Source organism: Rhineura floridana, chromosome 4, assembly GCF_030035675.1.
Source record: "Rhineura floridana isolate rRhiFlo1 chromosome 4, rRhiFlo1.hap2, whole genome shotgun sequence".
Taxonomy (NCBI): domain Eukaryota; kingdom Metazoa; phylum Chordata; class Lepidosauria; order Squamata; family Rhineuridae; genus Rhineura; species Rhineura floridana.
The window spans coordinates 78153417-78169878 of record NC_084483.1 but is presented as its reverse complement, the minus strand read 5'-3'; the positions used below and the strand labels follow the sequence as shown (position 1 = coordinate 78169878).

General features: G+C 39.4%; 1 protein-coding gene across 1 annotated transcript in view; it reads left to right on the top strand.

The window, feature by feature from the left end:
* USP45 (ubiquitin specific peptidase 45) overlaps positions 1-16462 on the top strand; it is a 76698-nt gene that overhangs the window by 53971 nt on the left and 6265 nt on the right. The window contains 7 exon segments of the mRNA XM_061623420.1: positions 1824-1880; positions 3244-3381; positions 9766-10297; positions 10300-10452; positions 14199-14293; positions 15313-15399; positions 15793-15946. Coding sequence (XP_061479404.1) covers positions 1824-1880; positions 3244-3381; positions 9766-10297; positions 10300-10452; positions 14199-14293; positions 15313-15399; positions 15793-15946 — 1216 coding nt within the window.

Below are 16462 nucleotides of genomic sequence, written 5' to 3'. Positions count from 1 at the left end.
ATATCACGAAAGAGTCTACAAAATGTTAAAAAACTGTTATTCATTTATGGATTTATGGAGAGGGTCATATGTGGATACTGTAAATACATACTAACCTGTATAGAAATGTGAATGTGTAAATGGGGGAAGTTATGGGTGTGGCTTTAAAATTTAAATCATGGTGAACTGAGCTTCTGGGGGGAGGAGTTTCCCCAAAACAACCTGGAGCTCTGACATTTTTTCTGCTTCTACAAGCTATTGGTGGATAATGGTGGTGTTCTGGAGTACCAATGGTATCTTCTTGGACATTGGTTTAAGCATTTGAGAGGCGAGGGGGCGATACCCCCCAATCAGGTGATCTACATATATCAGCTAAGAAGGGGGAGCTGTATGTCTCTCTGTGTGAATGAGAGTGTCAGATGGCCACACCCACCACTGGCATTTGGCCCTGGAGGGTTGGTCCAGAGTGAATGTAGTCCTTGAGTCAAAAAATGTTAGCCATCCCTGTTCTAGAGTATTCTTATGCTGCACTATCAAAAAGCGCTATAAGAATTATTTATGAATAAGCACTACAGTCTGTAACATTGGAGTGACATACTGAGATGTGTACTCATGAGTATGTCTATTGGCATAGGGAAGATGCTAGTCTGCCACATAAATTGCAGTACTGGAGCCAGATGTGTTTCCTTGACAGTGCAGATTGTATGGGTCATCACTGAAAAGTGAATTGCACTTAAATTTGGATTTACATTCCTGCAATAACTGAGCAAACTGCTGTATCATTTGTTCGTAAGATTTCTTGTGGGGAAAACAATTGTGATAAATACATGTAAGACTTGCTGTATTAGGAAATTGCTGTGAATATGTTATGCATACTTCATTAGCAAAATGTCACAGAGCATGGCTTTGAGCCAAAGCCTTGCATGTGGTTAGATCCATACGTATGGCTAGGATTGGGGTGCCAGAAAGATAAGCAGTTTGTTCTGTGTCATGGCCTCATTCTTGCAATCCTGTTCATGCTGGTGTCAGGCATCTGCTAGCTACAGTCTTGGTAATCAGGTTTCCAGCTCACATTCCTTTGTCAGCATTGGCAGGGACTAGTTACTGGAAATCAGTGCCCTGAACTCAACATTTGGCTTGCATTTTGGACATGCAGAGTCCCTGTCTGTAAGAAACAATGGTAGACTTGTGCTGGCAGGCACCACATTTGCTCAGCTGTAGGTGGATTTTTTAAACCTTTATTCCCCCTCCCTTCTAGTATATGGAAATACTTCATCAGTGTCTCCAAACTCAACTCACTTTGAAAAAAGCATGACCCACCTTTAAACTTTAATCTGTATATTACTAGCAGAGTCTCTAAGTGTGGCATTTAATTCTCTTGTCTGGGCTTGTTAGCATAGGCCCGTAGCCAGAATGTTTGTGTTGGTGAGGCCTAAAGGGATGGTAGTGGTTGGAGAAGGGGGAGCGTGTTAAACTTGATGCAAAACAGCAAATACATAAATAAAGAAATACTATATATTTATATTTCTAAAGTATATAGTAATTCTAATACTATTGGGAAAATTCCAAATGCCTGCCAGTTTGTTCTCTAGCTAGGAAAATTCATGCCTACCTCTGGGTTTTGGCATAGTGTTCATATTTTTGTTATTTTTTAAAAAACAAAATGAAATCAGTCACTCAGTTTCTCAAACCATATTATGAAGTTCTTCACTACGTAAAGAAACCTTAGAATGTGTTATAGTTTTGAATTAACTAGATACTATTTATAGATTCTGATGTACAATGGAAACCAAAAAAGCTGCATACTCCACTTAGTTATTTTCTTTTTTTTATTCTCTTCTAAGATTTCCATAGTAAAGGAACCTTTCATTGATCTTTCACTTCCTATAATAGAAGAGAGGGTAAGAAACAACTTATTTAATAGATAGCTGCAATTGCTACTTTAACATCATGTTGCTGTATTGAGGATCATTGAACAAATTTTGGGAGTAGCCAAACAAGAGATTGCCAGTGGGCCCTAGGGTGTTTTCATACCCTACCTTAAATAGATACTGGCATTGTCAAACTGCCTGCACTTGACCATCTGCACTGACCACAGGGTGACCAGCCTTGAGTATTAGATTTTTTAAAAATCAGCAACGTAAGAAGTAAGGGAGGGAGAAGTCAGGGTACATAAAATACAGAGACAATGTACAAGTACACCTATGTTGAGTTTCTTCCCCTGTGTTGGACAGCCTCCTAACTCACCCTTGATCTACATCTCATGCACTTTAGTGGACCTGGAGCAATCCAAGATGTTCAAGCTAAGAACAAGACAGACACTAGTTTCTGGTGAAGCAAGCAGTTAACAGGGCTTTGAGAATTTTTAATTTTAAAATTGGGGTATAATATCCCTGAATGAATAAACAATTAAAGGAAGGCACATTGCACATGCTCAAGGACACTTTGCCTTTAGGTCCTGTTTTAAAGACCTGATTTTTGTTTGGAAACTCTGCTCATGTTCAAAGGCACTGAACTCCAAGTGTCAGAACGTTTGAGAGAATAATTCCATGTAGGTTGCAAGGGCCCAAGAGTCAGCATTACCACGTAGCCCAATCTTTTGTAACCTTGAGTCCTCAGATTTTGAGTTGCAACTCCTATGATCCCCTGCCAATGTGGCTGATAGTTGGGGATGATGGGGGCTGCATTCCAACAACTTCTAGGGTCCCAAGGTTGGGAAAAGTTGATTTAGCCCATTGCTTTTGATTTTGGAAAGAAGAGTCTTGACATTATCTCAGATGCTGTTCTCTGATGTTTCTGGGAGGCACTGTTCTCTGAAGGTTTCCAGAGGATAGTGTGCCTTAGTTATAATAATTATAATTAATTTTTAAAATATGTGAATATTATTTGTCAGGATAATGACCAGTCAACTATCCAGATAGTGTCAAAAGTCTAATTTACCTTGTGCATATTAATATAACAAGTCTGGTTTGGAATAGGTAGTAGGGAAGGATCCCTTTATACAGTGCCTTGCAAAAGTAATCAGACCCCTGACCAGTGCTCTCATATTACTGAATTACAAACATTTCCCAACATAAAACCAATGTCATCTTACAATAATTGATTCTGAGTTTCAGTGTTTCAAAATAAAATATCATACAGAACGAAATTACAGTGTACTATTTGTAATTCAGTAATATGAGAGCATTGGTCAGGGGTCTGCTTACTTTTTCAAGGTACTGTATAGGAAGTCGAATGTTTTACCTTGAATAATTTATTTTCCAGATCTCAAAACCTGTTCCTTTTGGAAGGTCAGGTAAAGGTAAACAAATACAAGAAGCAGATGTTGATCAGTACAGCTGTTCTCCTGTTATTGCTCTGAATAATCAACAATCCAAACTGTCTAGGAAGCACAAGGACAAGGTAAGAATGTAACAATATGGCTGGTTTGTGCATTAATTCAGATAGTTTTAAGACAAATCACATTGTTTGGGGAAATTTGAAGTAGCTGGGGGACTTGGTTTGAATAGGATCCTTTTATTCTACAGCTGTGTGTTACACATTTTTGGATATATGTTCTTGTCTCTTCCAGGACTCATAATGTGGTGCTGATAAATTATAAGGTTTTAAAGTATTTATTGAAACAAAAAGGGTGAGTGAGTGTGATATATGCACAGGTACACACACCCAATATATGTGTGTGTGTATAGAGGGGAGAATTTTAAAAATAATAGGTTTACAAATGGTTTCACTTATCCACACGCTCTGCCCTCCTTCCCCCATTTCTTCCACTGTTGTCCAGATTTGCTTCTGGCTGCAATTGCAGGCAATGCAGAGCTTGCCAAGAGAGCAGACAAGTCAGACTTAGTGCCATTTGGTGGATCGTTTGGCAGGGTGTGCTACATGAGAAGTACAGCCAACATGGTCTCCCAGGAGACTTGGAACATGGCTTCCATGACATGCTCAGCCTCCAGTGGCCCAAGGGCCTGTGAACTATATAGTTCAACCTTCTAACATGGTCCTTCCTGATGGTGGCACAGCATGCTGCAGATATGCCACGCTAATACCATGTGAGATGCTGATATTCCTGCTACAAATATTCTGCTGTAAATTATTTTATAAGAAACCCTTTTTATGTTTAGATCTTTATTGAGAAAATGTAATACTTTAAGCCATTTTTAAATTATTCAAAGCCATAACCTATGTCCTTCAGCATCTAACAGATGAAACTGTGTCTTGTTAAGCCTGAAACCCCACTGAAATGGATCCAGATAATCGGTCTCATCCAAGAGTGTCTGGAGCTGGCCTGCCCCACTCATTCAAGGACCTTGCCCAGGAATAGAACATTTGCTACAGGCCTATAGTTATTAAGATTTTCTGGGTCCAGGGAGGGTCTCTTCAGGAGTGGTCTCACTACCGCCTCTTTCAGGCAGCCAGGCACCACCCCCTCTCGCAGAGGGGCATTAATCACTTCCCTGGCCCAACCGGCTGTTCCATCCCTGCTAGCTTTTATTAGTAGTGAGCATATTGCCTCTAGGGCAGTCTGGCAGAATTTCCTATCTCCTGTTCAACTTCTTTTTTTAATGAATCTACTGACTTCAAAAATACAATTTCTTGAAATCTAAAAAGCATCTATTTATATTTGGATGGCATTAATTGTTAAGATTTCCATTGTTATGTATGTTGTTTTATTTTTCTATCCCTTCCGCTATTGTTCCTTCTGTTCCATGCCAACTCTCATCAGGAACATACATTATGATTTTTATGTGTTTCTGTTCATAATTTGACACACATGCTCTTAGCACAAAATCTTTTACTTGGCATCTCTTTATATGCTTTTATGTAAGTCTGCTGAACGCTTAATGGAGTCTGAAAAAATAAGAGAGGATCTCCTAATTCCAATCTCAGTATCCAGACCATAAGGCCTCCTTCAAACTTTCTGCCCCCTGTGTGGTGGAAAAGTTTATTAAAAGACTATCTTTTAATAGTCACTACTATGTTTTAATCTTTGGAAAAATCTCCATCCTGATACTTGGTAGCAGTGTGAAATAGAATCCTTGTACAATCATGCGGAGTAGTAGTTGTGCTGTGTTCCCTCCTGCCTTTCACTATTTTAAAAGGCAAGACATACAAGAGTGATAAGCCTGCATGGAGGAGAATCCAGAACTAGTTGAACACAACAAACAATGCAAGCAGCTGTTTAGGCAGCAGAATTTCAGGGGCTAATTGGGAAATCCTTCAAGAGGGGAATGAGTCCAGGAAATGTTCAGACAAGCATGAAAATGATGGGTTTCTTCATAATTTACTGGAGTACTGTCAGTTTCATCTTCCATGTAAATTCTTTTGTGTAGCTCAAACATGGGATGGAATGATCAGGAATGTCATCAGTTCTATCAGTAAGTCAGTGATGGCACCAAGCGGTGGACGTTGGTGCTTTGGGGCAAGATACTCTGTGGTTCCCCTTCCTCCTTGCTGTTACTGCTGCTCCCCATTTGTTTGCCTGTCCCTCTGGGCCTAATCAACCATAACAAGGCATGTTGGGTTTTTGCTTCTCTTCTTGTTTCCTCCCTCTGAGAGGGCAGGTAAACAAGAAACAGCAGCAAAAAGGAAGAGATCGGGGTTTCTGGAATTCATAGTGGTCTCCCTACTTGGGGAATGCACCTTTGCTATGCCAGTTCCTGATCATGGCCCTTGAAACTTGTTCAGCCACATTCCAGACAGCATTTTAAATCCAAAAACCTTGCTTGCTAGGGAAAGAACATTTTCTGAGCAATATGTTGTGATTTGAGCACAATACAAAGGACAAAACTAGGAAAATGTGATACAGCCAAAAGAGAAGTGCTTTCTTGAGGAAGGAAATGTTGGATCCCATGCATCAAATGAGCAGCAATTGATTATTTTTATTTATTTATTTATTTTTCTATATGGACTGATTGTTTAGAAAGGCTTTAAGAGTGCAAGCTCTGAGCCATTTAAATCAGTGGAAGCTTTTCCCAGTTTCAGTGAGGTAAGAGTTTTGCTTTTATGTAATATAGATAGCTAAATTGAAAATATTCTAGTAAGGTCTAGAGGCTGATTAATTTAAAATTAGTATTCAGTGACAGATTAAAATAATAGGAAATTTTCTTTTCTGAGGAGAGAGATGTAAGTGAACTAAAGAGGTTTTTACCAACCTGTAGTTACATGATTCACTTTTCATTTAGAAAGTCACTTGTAAGTGGAAAGCTTCTTGGTCCCCCGGTCATAAATACATAAACTTGTATGTGTGCCCTATTGATTTCAGTGGACTTTAGTTTCAGTTGAGGTAATTTAGGATTGTCACCTAAGGGATGTTTACCATCTTTATATTTTATAGAAAAATTCTTTTGAAAGAGGGGACTGCCATTTCCAAACGGCATTTGTTGGGGTCCTGTGTTTCTAGCCAAGGATGCCAGAAAGCCTAGCTATATCTAAATATCCAAGGACATTTGGAAAAAATCCACACTGAGTTGGAAGACAGGCCTTTAAATTGCTGTTGCCAAGCCTATGGTTACATTTGTTAATCAAAGTTTAACTTTATGGTTGTAATAAATGAATAGTACTGTTTATAGAGTTCTCAACAGGAATGTATTACACTTTTAGTTTTACATATGTTATACATGTGAATTTTAATTCTGGTTTCAAATTCTGCTTACTGCCCAAACCAGCTACAATTGCTTTACTTTAAGAATAATCCATCTGTGAAAGATTGTAGAATTGGAGTGATAAGAAGAAGCAGCTGCCACTGTTTTTTGGTGTTTGCTTTAATTGTGGAAGTTTTACAAGCCCTTGTGATAAATGAATTTTGAAAATATAGACTTCAGAATGGAATCTAAATTGAAATCTAAGCTTTTAGTGTTGTTAGTAATCTAAAATTTATACTCAATATTTTCAAATCCTAAATTAGTGTATTTAATTAAGATGCCCTAGGCATTTCTTCTTTCAGTACTTTTCAAACCTTAGATTTGTACCTGAAGAGTTTAACAGAAAGTGGAGCAACTGAGAGGATAAGAGGCAAAGGGGAGGAATCTGGGAGGAGGAAAATGGAATATCCCCCAACTATTACTAATTACAGATCACCTCTGTCTCCATTGACTAAACTAACCATAAAGATCATGGATCTGGTGCTTTCCAGCACTGCCATGAAAAAACATGGATACACGGCATGGATGGATCATCGTAATTTTTGCAAGGGATACCCTCAAAACCACCATCAAATCATAGGTCACCTCAGTGCCTTCTGTTGACAGTTTTGTTGTCATCCTATATAAAAATCAAGAAAATCTATGAGGATCTGTTCCTTGGATCAATGTTTTTATGGATATGGTGTTTTAACTCTGAAGTCTATTACTGGAAACTTTAATTTGATGGTGATTTTTAAGGGACCCTATGTAAAATCATGCAAATTCAAGATGATCTGTTTTAATTGTATTGTATCTGGATTTAATCTAGATCCCTTAGAAAAGCAAAGTGTGCTTTCCCTCTGTCTGTGTTGGAATGGGGTTGGGCAGGTACCGATCTGGGAGAGTGGGGAAAGAAGCAGCCAGAGGGTGCTCATGGCGATCTCTAAACATTCCAGATGTGCCCAGAGACCCCCAAATGTTGGCAGCCCTTGAACTGTGGTATGGATAATTGATGCCAGATCTGTCTTCTCTATGAAGAACCGCAGCTAGCAAAGTAACAAAGCTGGTAAAATGCATCTCTTTCCAGAGTTGCCACTGGGCATCCAAAGATGCATTTCCTAAGCTGTATACCTGTTTTTTCAGGGAAATTGCAAGCCTGTGCAAAACAGGTTGAATGTTCACTCCCAGATCAACAGAACACATTGCCAACAGTACTCCTGTCCTAATATGGCTTAACCTTCAGTTTGTTTACCCCATCTCTTCCTGAACTGAGTTCAAACACCAGTTTGTCACTTCTGCTGCCTTTCCTGGGGATCAGAAGTTGGAAAGGAGAACGAGAGCTGCATATCATCAGCATACTGATAGCACCTCTACTCAGACCTCTCTCAGAAATTTCATGTAGATATCAAAAGCGTAGAAGACAAGATGAACTTTTGTGAAACTCCAAAGGCCAGGGAGTATAACATTAGCGTCTGAGCATCACCTTACGGAACTGACCCTCTAGGAATAAGCAGAACCACTATAAAACAGTGCTGCCTAATCCAGTTCCTGTGAGGCTTCCCAGAAGGAAACCATAGTCAATGGTACTGAAAGTCGCTGAGAATCTCCATGAGAATCAATAGGGACATATGGCCTAATAGGGCCTAAATCATAGGGCCTAAATCTAGACTTGAAAGATTCTGATTAATCAGTTTCATCCAGGAATATCTGGAGCTGAAATGTCATCACTCATTTGAGCTACTTGCCCCCAAAAGGCAGGCTGGATATTGAGCAATAATTACTAAGCATGTTAAGGTCCCAATTTGCCTTTTTCAGGAGAGGTCAGTACACCACCTCTTTCAGAACTGTTGGCACTACACCCTTAGTGAGTGGCTAATGAGGCTTTAACAGCCTCAGAAACGCAAACAGAAATTCCTGGTCTGACAGCTGTAACTAGCTAGGATGTAGGATGGGCAAGTGTCAACTTTGCCTATCAGTGGTATCAATTCTCCAAGTTGTCTACATCAGCTTTGCCATAGCTGGTGCCTTCCATATGTTTTGGACTACAATTCACATCAACCCCAGCCAGTATGGCCAATGGTCAGGGATGATGGAGTTGTAGTCCAACATCTGGAGGGATTGGATAGGGAAGACTAGTCTACATCTTTAGGATGAACAATGTCGAGCCTCCGCTCTCTCTCGACGAGCAGGTTGGGGTAAGGCATGAATTGCAAGCGCCTCCACGGCCAGAAGGCGCGGAAGGTCCAGCTGTTGTTGTGTCTTTTCCAGCCTTGGGGGAAGGGAGTGTGTTAGATGTTCTGTCAATTCCCACGGGTGAACCCTCCCCCTTTCAGGATAGTGCTCAGCCACCAAACGCCCTCTCGGAGCCATTAGGGGAGGATTCCGAAAGAGCAGTAACTCCTCCTTTGCCAAGCGGTGAAAGAGTCGTAACTCCCCCTTTGTCCACCCGTAACTTAGAGATGTCTGAGGCTTCCCCGCCTTCTACTTCCCTGTCTGTTGATAAGGACCCTGTTTTGTCAGACGAGGCCTTGGAAGTTCGCTCCCCTTCACCCCGCTCTCGACGGCGGGAAAAGCGCACTGGTCAGAGGGCGGGGGTACGAAGGACTGAGAGATTGCGCTCCAAAACTTCCCCTATATAAGCTTGCTGAGTTGGGAGGGGGGTGTTGCATCAACTCTCCTTTACGTTGCAGAGCAGGTCTAAAGTGTTGTTAGGGAATTACAGTGAGTTATTGTAGGAATCCTATGAAGCGCACTGCTTTTGATGTTTCCATTACTCTAATAAAACAAGATTTACTTGCACCAACGTTCCAGCCTCTTGGGTTCGACTCTGGACGGGACAAACAACCTGAAAAGTGTCCTTCACAACATGACTAAATAGAGCCCCATCATCCAACATCTCTGATTCTAAGGGAACATCCTTTATGTATTAAAACTAAGCAGAATCAGAGGTGATTTGGTAAGATGAGTGAGGGGATTGTCTCAAGAAGGTAGGACGTTTTGGGTTGGAGAACATCATAAAAGCCATTTAAAGCAAATGTGTAAACACTTTTAAAAATTATGTCTCTTTTTGTGTATATGTAAGAAAGTTATTGCAATGCTTTTATGGATTTTCATCAGATTTGTATTTCTTTTCTCTCTCTTTGGTAATTGATGTGGCAATTGACAGAACAAAGTAAATCATGTAAGAAAACTTGCCAAAACATCCTCCTCCATTGAAGAAGAAACAAGTCCTTGTATCATGCATGAAAAAATCAAGAACACTAAAGGTGAAGGCAGGTCTAGTGTTCCTTATTCAAGAGACAGCAATACAATAATGGAATCTGCAGCAAATGGAGGTCAGACTGAAGGCAGTGAAAAAGAAGCTAGTCATTCTGAAAGTAGCATTGATGCAGACAGTGAGGCCTCTGAAAGCGAAAGTCCTTCTAAGCAAACTGCTTCCAGCAGAGCTTGTAATGCACCTGCCTTGTGCACTGATGGGCATAAACACGTATCTGCAAGCATTAAATTACAATATAACAAATCAAGCAATACCAATACAGAGGCACTTACCACTGCCTTATCAAAACTCCATTTCAACAGTGCAGTGAGTGCAACTGAAGGGACCTTCAGTAGAGATCAGCTATCAAGTCTGTCTAACAACTTAGCTGTTTCAGCAGAGAACCCCCCATTGCTACAAAATCCTCAAAATGCTTTCCAGACTCTCAGAGTTACATAACTAGTTCTAAAGAATGCTCAGTTCAGTCATGCCTCTACCAGTTTACATACGTGGAACTCTTAATGGGAAACAACAAGCTTTTGTGTGAGAACTGTATGGAATGGAAACAGAAACACCAGAAAAAAGCAAATTCAACAGGTAATGTATTGGTAGTTGAGTATATTGTTCGTTTCATGTAAAAAAAATTTCAACACAGTGGCCAGAGTCCAAAGAAGTTTATGATTCTGGCATACTCAATGGGAGGGTGCTCCCTCCCAAACTGCTTTTGAAACTGGAAGACATTTCAAAGACCTTTTGTGACTTGGTGTGAGAGTGAGCTGTTCATAACTTTTAGGCATGCCCGAGACTTTGATCAGCCTAAAATAGTCCTTGGATATCCTGGCTTATATAATGAAGAGATTCTGAAAATTTGCATGGTTGTGTCACACATCACTGACTCAGACATGTAACATGATATCCAACAGGCTGAACTATTGGCCATTTTTGAGAGGTCCTTCTTGATCCCACCAAGTCTTTACAGATCTTTTTGCCCTTACTATATGTAGTTTTTCCATGATCCTAAATCTTTCTAGCCATTACGTTTATATTATTTAAGCGCAAATGGGGCCTGCAACATAAGGTCGCAGTGTGGAATGCTCCTTGTTCAGGATTCTATTCATCCAATCCCTTTTTCAAGGTACTCCATTTTATTTCCTCTCCCCTTTGGTTTTCTGGCGTTCCCCTTCCCCACTCAGAATGCTCAGTCCTCATTGGCACATTTTGTCCCTTCATTTTTTTTTGTAAAACAAATTGTGTTTCTGAAGAGCTTGGGGTTTGCCAGAGCATGCTGATACCTCTCTCTTCTGCATCGATAATGTCACTTTGGCTATACATGCACTCGATTATGTATTGGAGTGATACATTCAAAGCACTTCAAATTCTAAAAGAAAATCTCCTTAAATCATAGGCAGATAGTACAAAGCTTGTAGATTGATTAAATTTATGCAGATTCCCAAGTTACATAATTTGATTTAGCTTTCCGGGGCTCTGAGTTAAATACATGTGTCACTATCATTATTTTTCATTTTATTAATGCCCTCTTGTGGCCAAAATATATTTAAAATTTCAACTTTTTCTATTGATGTGTTCTATTTCCTTTTAACAAAATCAGTCCAAAATGAAAGGTATTGAGACTGTTTTGTGATTTGTAAACATGGGAAATAGTGCAGTCAGGTGGTGACTATGTGGTAATATTTGCCTCTAGCTGAATTTTCTATGGCAAAAAAATACTCCATTCAGGACATAACAGGAACATAGGAATACAGCTGATAGTCAGAGATATGTTGCTTCAGTACATGGAGACATAATTTGTATCTCATGGCTAACTAAATCATTGATAGACCTTTCTTCCATGATTGGGTCTAATCTGTTTTTTAAATGGGTTTACTGTAATTTTTATACAAATTTTTCCATATGATATATAAGTCATAACATCCAAAAGTAGTATCATAAATCCATATGACTAGTAAACTGACTATCAACCATGTTCATCCATGGGGGCTGGCAACCTGGCATCCACGAAGGGCTTCACTGGCTCCCTCAGGAAGGAACTCCAGACTTTAAAAAGCAAGTCTCTAGCCATCCTGGAAAACAAAATAATGAAGCAAAATTTATAGGTAACCTTCTAGGCAATTTCTGTGAAATAAACCATCTTGACTGCTCCCTCCTGTCAGTGTTACTAGCCAAAGAGTGAAGTCTACTGGGACTCTAGTATATTCTCTAATTAAATACTCTGCTACTTGACTATTTACATATCCCATAGCTACAGCTTCTTACACCAGTATATAATAATAAACGTAATGGGTTGTATTCAACTAAGCCTACTCAGAGTAAATGCATTGGAATTAATGAATCTAAGTTAGTCATGTACATCAACTTCAGTGGACCTACTGCATTGAATACCCGTGTGTCCATAGCTCCTTTTTATTTGCTGGTTTATTCACAGTATTGGACTTATTTCCCAGTGCTTCTGTCAACGACCTCTGTTACCTCAAGCCACTGCCACCAAATGTAAAGGTTATGCTACTACTAATTCTCTTATCACTCTATCTCTCATTCTGCTGCCACCAGTTATCTAGATACCAAGTCAATTATCTATCCCTGTTTACCCAGCAGTAGTTATGAATAAGTGTGGTAGAAAACAGCACAGACTCTATAGTAAAAAACAATATAAATATATTTTATTTGAAAGAACACATAATATAAACAGATGGTGATGCAAGTTTGTATGGTTACTATATGTTGAACTTAAGTTGGATACTGTTTCTTTAATTCAAAATGGTTATACTGTAAGATTACTGTAACTAAGAAAACAGCTTTGAGAGGTTGAACCCCTCCCCGTATTTAAACCTGTTGTCATTTTTCCTCTCTCCATTCTAATCCAGTTCACACTCAACTGTCAACTGGGCTCTGAGGACTATACTGTCTCCAATCTGGTCCTTGACCATTTGCCTCTGGAGTCTCAGGCCTTCAGCCAAAGTTTCCATCTTGGTGCAACAACTTTTGCTGCCTCAGGCACTCAACAACCCTGCTGACTCTTGCCTTCAAAGTTCTTTTGAAGGCTGCCTCTTAGGATAGTCACTCTCCCTCCCTCCTCAGCCTTTCTTCAGCTTTCAGCTTCTTTTTTCCTCTCCTTCCCATACTGCCTGTCTTCTAATTCACAATGTCTTACCACGAAGACTAACCGAGACTCTGGCTTGAGACTGCCCTTAAATTCCAGTTAGGGAGTCTCTCCCGTGAACCTCTCAAATGTGGGTGAAATTCTCATCAAGCTACTACTCTGGTCCAGTGGGATGAGGCAGAATGTCTACTCCCTGGACTAATCAAACTATATAAACAAAAAGATTGTCTTACCCCTTATATACCCAGTTGATCACTGTGCTCTGCAGGTGAGGGCTTCTTGCAGATAACATCTTAACGGGGGTTTGTTCTGCACAACAAACCTTCAGCGTTGTGGCACAACCTTTAGTGTTGTGGCACCGACACTTTGGAATTCCCTCCCCTTAAATAATAGATAGGCTCCGTCATCTTTTTGGTGCCTACCCAAGACCTTCCTCTTTCAACAAGAGGACTCTTTAAGTAGAGATCTTATCACGATCTGCATCTGTGTTGGAATTGCTTTTTAAGATGTTCTTAATTTTTTTTAAAAAGATGTTTTCAAAGATTGTTTTGAAAAAAGATGTTTTTAAAGATGTTTTGTTCTAACATGCTTTAAAGTATTTTGTTTTTAAGATGTTTTAGAGTGCTTTTAGTGTTTTTGTTTGCTGCCGTGGGCTCCTTCTGGGAGGAAGCATGGGATATAAATTTAATAAATAAATAAACAGAACCCTGTTAAAGTAACGTGGCAGTTAACCATCAGCCACCTGCAGTTTCTGATAACTTGGGTTGTATCTAACAAAGTTGTCCTATTTGTATAAGGGTTTCCACCTGTGCAACAGGACTTTATGTCCCTCCCTGTGCACCCTGAAAAATCTGTTACAGAGATTCGCCCAGCCCTCAGGAGCAGATTGGTGGGGAACAGGGCTGCTTTTCCAGTTGTCTTTTTAATTGTGTCTGACCATTATTGTATGCTCATTCAGTATGTTCACTGAGCCAATGGAAAGCTTCCACTGTTCTCCATAGAAAACCTAATGGAACTGGTTCTCGTAGACTTTTGGCTCAGATGTTTAGCTAGGTGGTTGGCTTTAGGCAAATCATTGCTGATTTAACCTCAGCTGCAATCTGCAAAATTAAAATATTACTGATCATCAATCTTCCCGGATTTTTGGGGATTCTACACATACTAAAAGTACTACAGAAATGATATAATTAATGTGTTTTTAATTGGTATAATTTTCTTTGTACAGAAAAGAAAATAGGTGTGTATACAAATGCTAGGAAGCAGCTGTTGATTTCTTCAGTTCCTGCTGTTCTTGTTCTCCATCTGAAAAGATTTCACCAGGTGAAGCCCTGAAATAAGGTGGTTTTAAAAAGGTTTATTGAACGTTATAATTAGAACTGTGCTGAATTTCTGTAAGATTCTATTCTCACCGTGAGAATGCCCCCCATTCAATAAATTCCTTACATAATTCTGCATATTTTTCACATCTGTTCCCAGCTATTTTTTCCCCCAAGTCTGTGTGTGCTTGTGTGCTGTTTTGTCCCCAAACACACTTGAAAAGGCTTCTCCACTGCATGATTCAAGCCAGTCAGGAATCATGTGCTGTGATGTTACATTCATTACAACAGAGCTAATAGGATTTGGCTATGTGACATCATCATTGTGGACAAATGAATTTCTCCCATTGGTGTTGAACCCCAGCTCTCCCAGGAGGATCAGGGAGGGGAGTTGGTTGAGCCCCAGCTTCCCAGATAGAGCAGGGGGAGGAATCAGAGGTAGATGAGGCTTTCGAGGACAATGAGGGAGGGGGTGTAGTTGACAGTCTGCCAGTTATCCCAATCCCTGTCACATTTAAATTGTGAAAGGAGAATTCTCTAAGTCTAAGACATGGATAAAACTTGATCCTTTTATACACATAGACGAAACAAGTTGTATTTTTATGAGGTGCTTGTTTTCTATGAAACTGCTTTATAAATATTTTTAAAAGATAACAGAAATTAATAACCTTTTTATAGTGGATCTTTAAACATCAGTCATAGGGTTTTTAAAAATGTACCCCAAAATTTTCCCTGCACTTTAGTTCTATGCAAGACCATAATTTTAGCAGGTGCAGCTTTTTCTGTTCAAAGTGCTGCAATTTATCCTTCTATAATGTTACCTTTTTGTATAACTGATTTTAGCAATTTTCTTACCAGAGTATCAAAAGATAATATTAATTTGTTAGTGTATGTATACTGTTACTGTTGCCATAGTAAATGTTAAATTGTTTGTATTTCAAGTGCTGAGTACCGTAGTTTTGCAATACAGTTGGATTCAAATAGCACCTATTTAGAAATACTAAATCTTTCATTTCTTTTAAGGCAGGTGTGAGTCTAAGGAAAGTAAACCGTCATGTAGATTTCCCTCTAGTTTTGGACTTGGCTCCATTTTGTTCTGCTTCCTGCAAGGTATGACATATTAGAAACATTTCAATTTATATTTTACAGATAATTATCTTTAATTTTTGTATAGCTGTCACTGTTTTCAAGTGAAGCCCTTAAATCCAGGCTTTTTGAGCCAAACTTTCGCATCACATAAAGCCTCATCACTCTGCTAAGTCAAGATGGTCCTTGTATTGATTTAGCAATAGCTAAAAATCTCTCCTGCTAACCTAAAATATAATCTGCTGGACTATATGTTACTTCCTTTTATAATATGCAAACTGCATCTAGTTAGTGAAATCGTATCACTGGTTTTGCTAATTGCTACATTTTGAATACACTCACAAAAATCACTGTGAAGAAATCACATTTCTCCCCTCTTCCCTCCCCCCCCTCCGTTTTTCTTGGTTTGCAAAAAAGAATGTCACAGATGGTGGGAAAGTTCTTTATTCTCTTTATGGAATAGTGGAACATAGAGGGTCAATGCGAGGAGGTCACTATGCCGCATATGTGAAAGTCAGAGCACCATCCAAAAAGATTTTGGACCACACTTCTAGCAACAGAAATGTTCAAAGTATGTACCTAAGAAAAATCAAAGACATCTAGTACCGTAAATATTAGTCTTCTTTGCTATATCCCACAGTTGGTTTTACCAGTTTAGTTCGTGAGCAGCCTACAATTAAGAACTATTTTTTAATATTTCCAGCCCACCTTTTTCCAACCAAAGGACTATTAAGACAATACCTTTCTTATGCTTGCAATAATTTCCAAATTCAAGATGTCCAAACCATAGTTACAAATGGTAACTACGAAGCTGAATGTTGAAGATTCAAGAGAAAATAAAGTATTTCTTCACATAGCACGTAATTAAAATATGAATTCATTCCCACAAGAGGTAGTGATGGCCATCAACTTTGATGGCTTTAAAAAGATGATTAGACAAATTCATGGAGGATAAGACTATGTACCACCTCCACTGTTGAAGGTGCTATGCCTCTGAATACCAGTTGCTAAGAATCATAGGTGGGGAGAATCTTGTTGCATTCAAGTCTTGCTTGCAGGCTTCCCACAGTCACCTGGTTGGCCACTG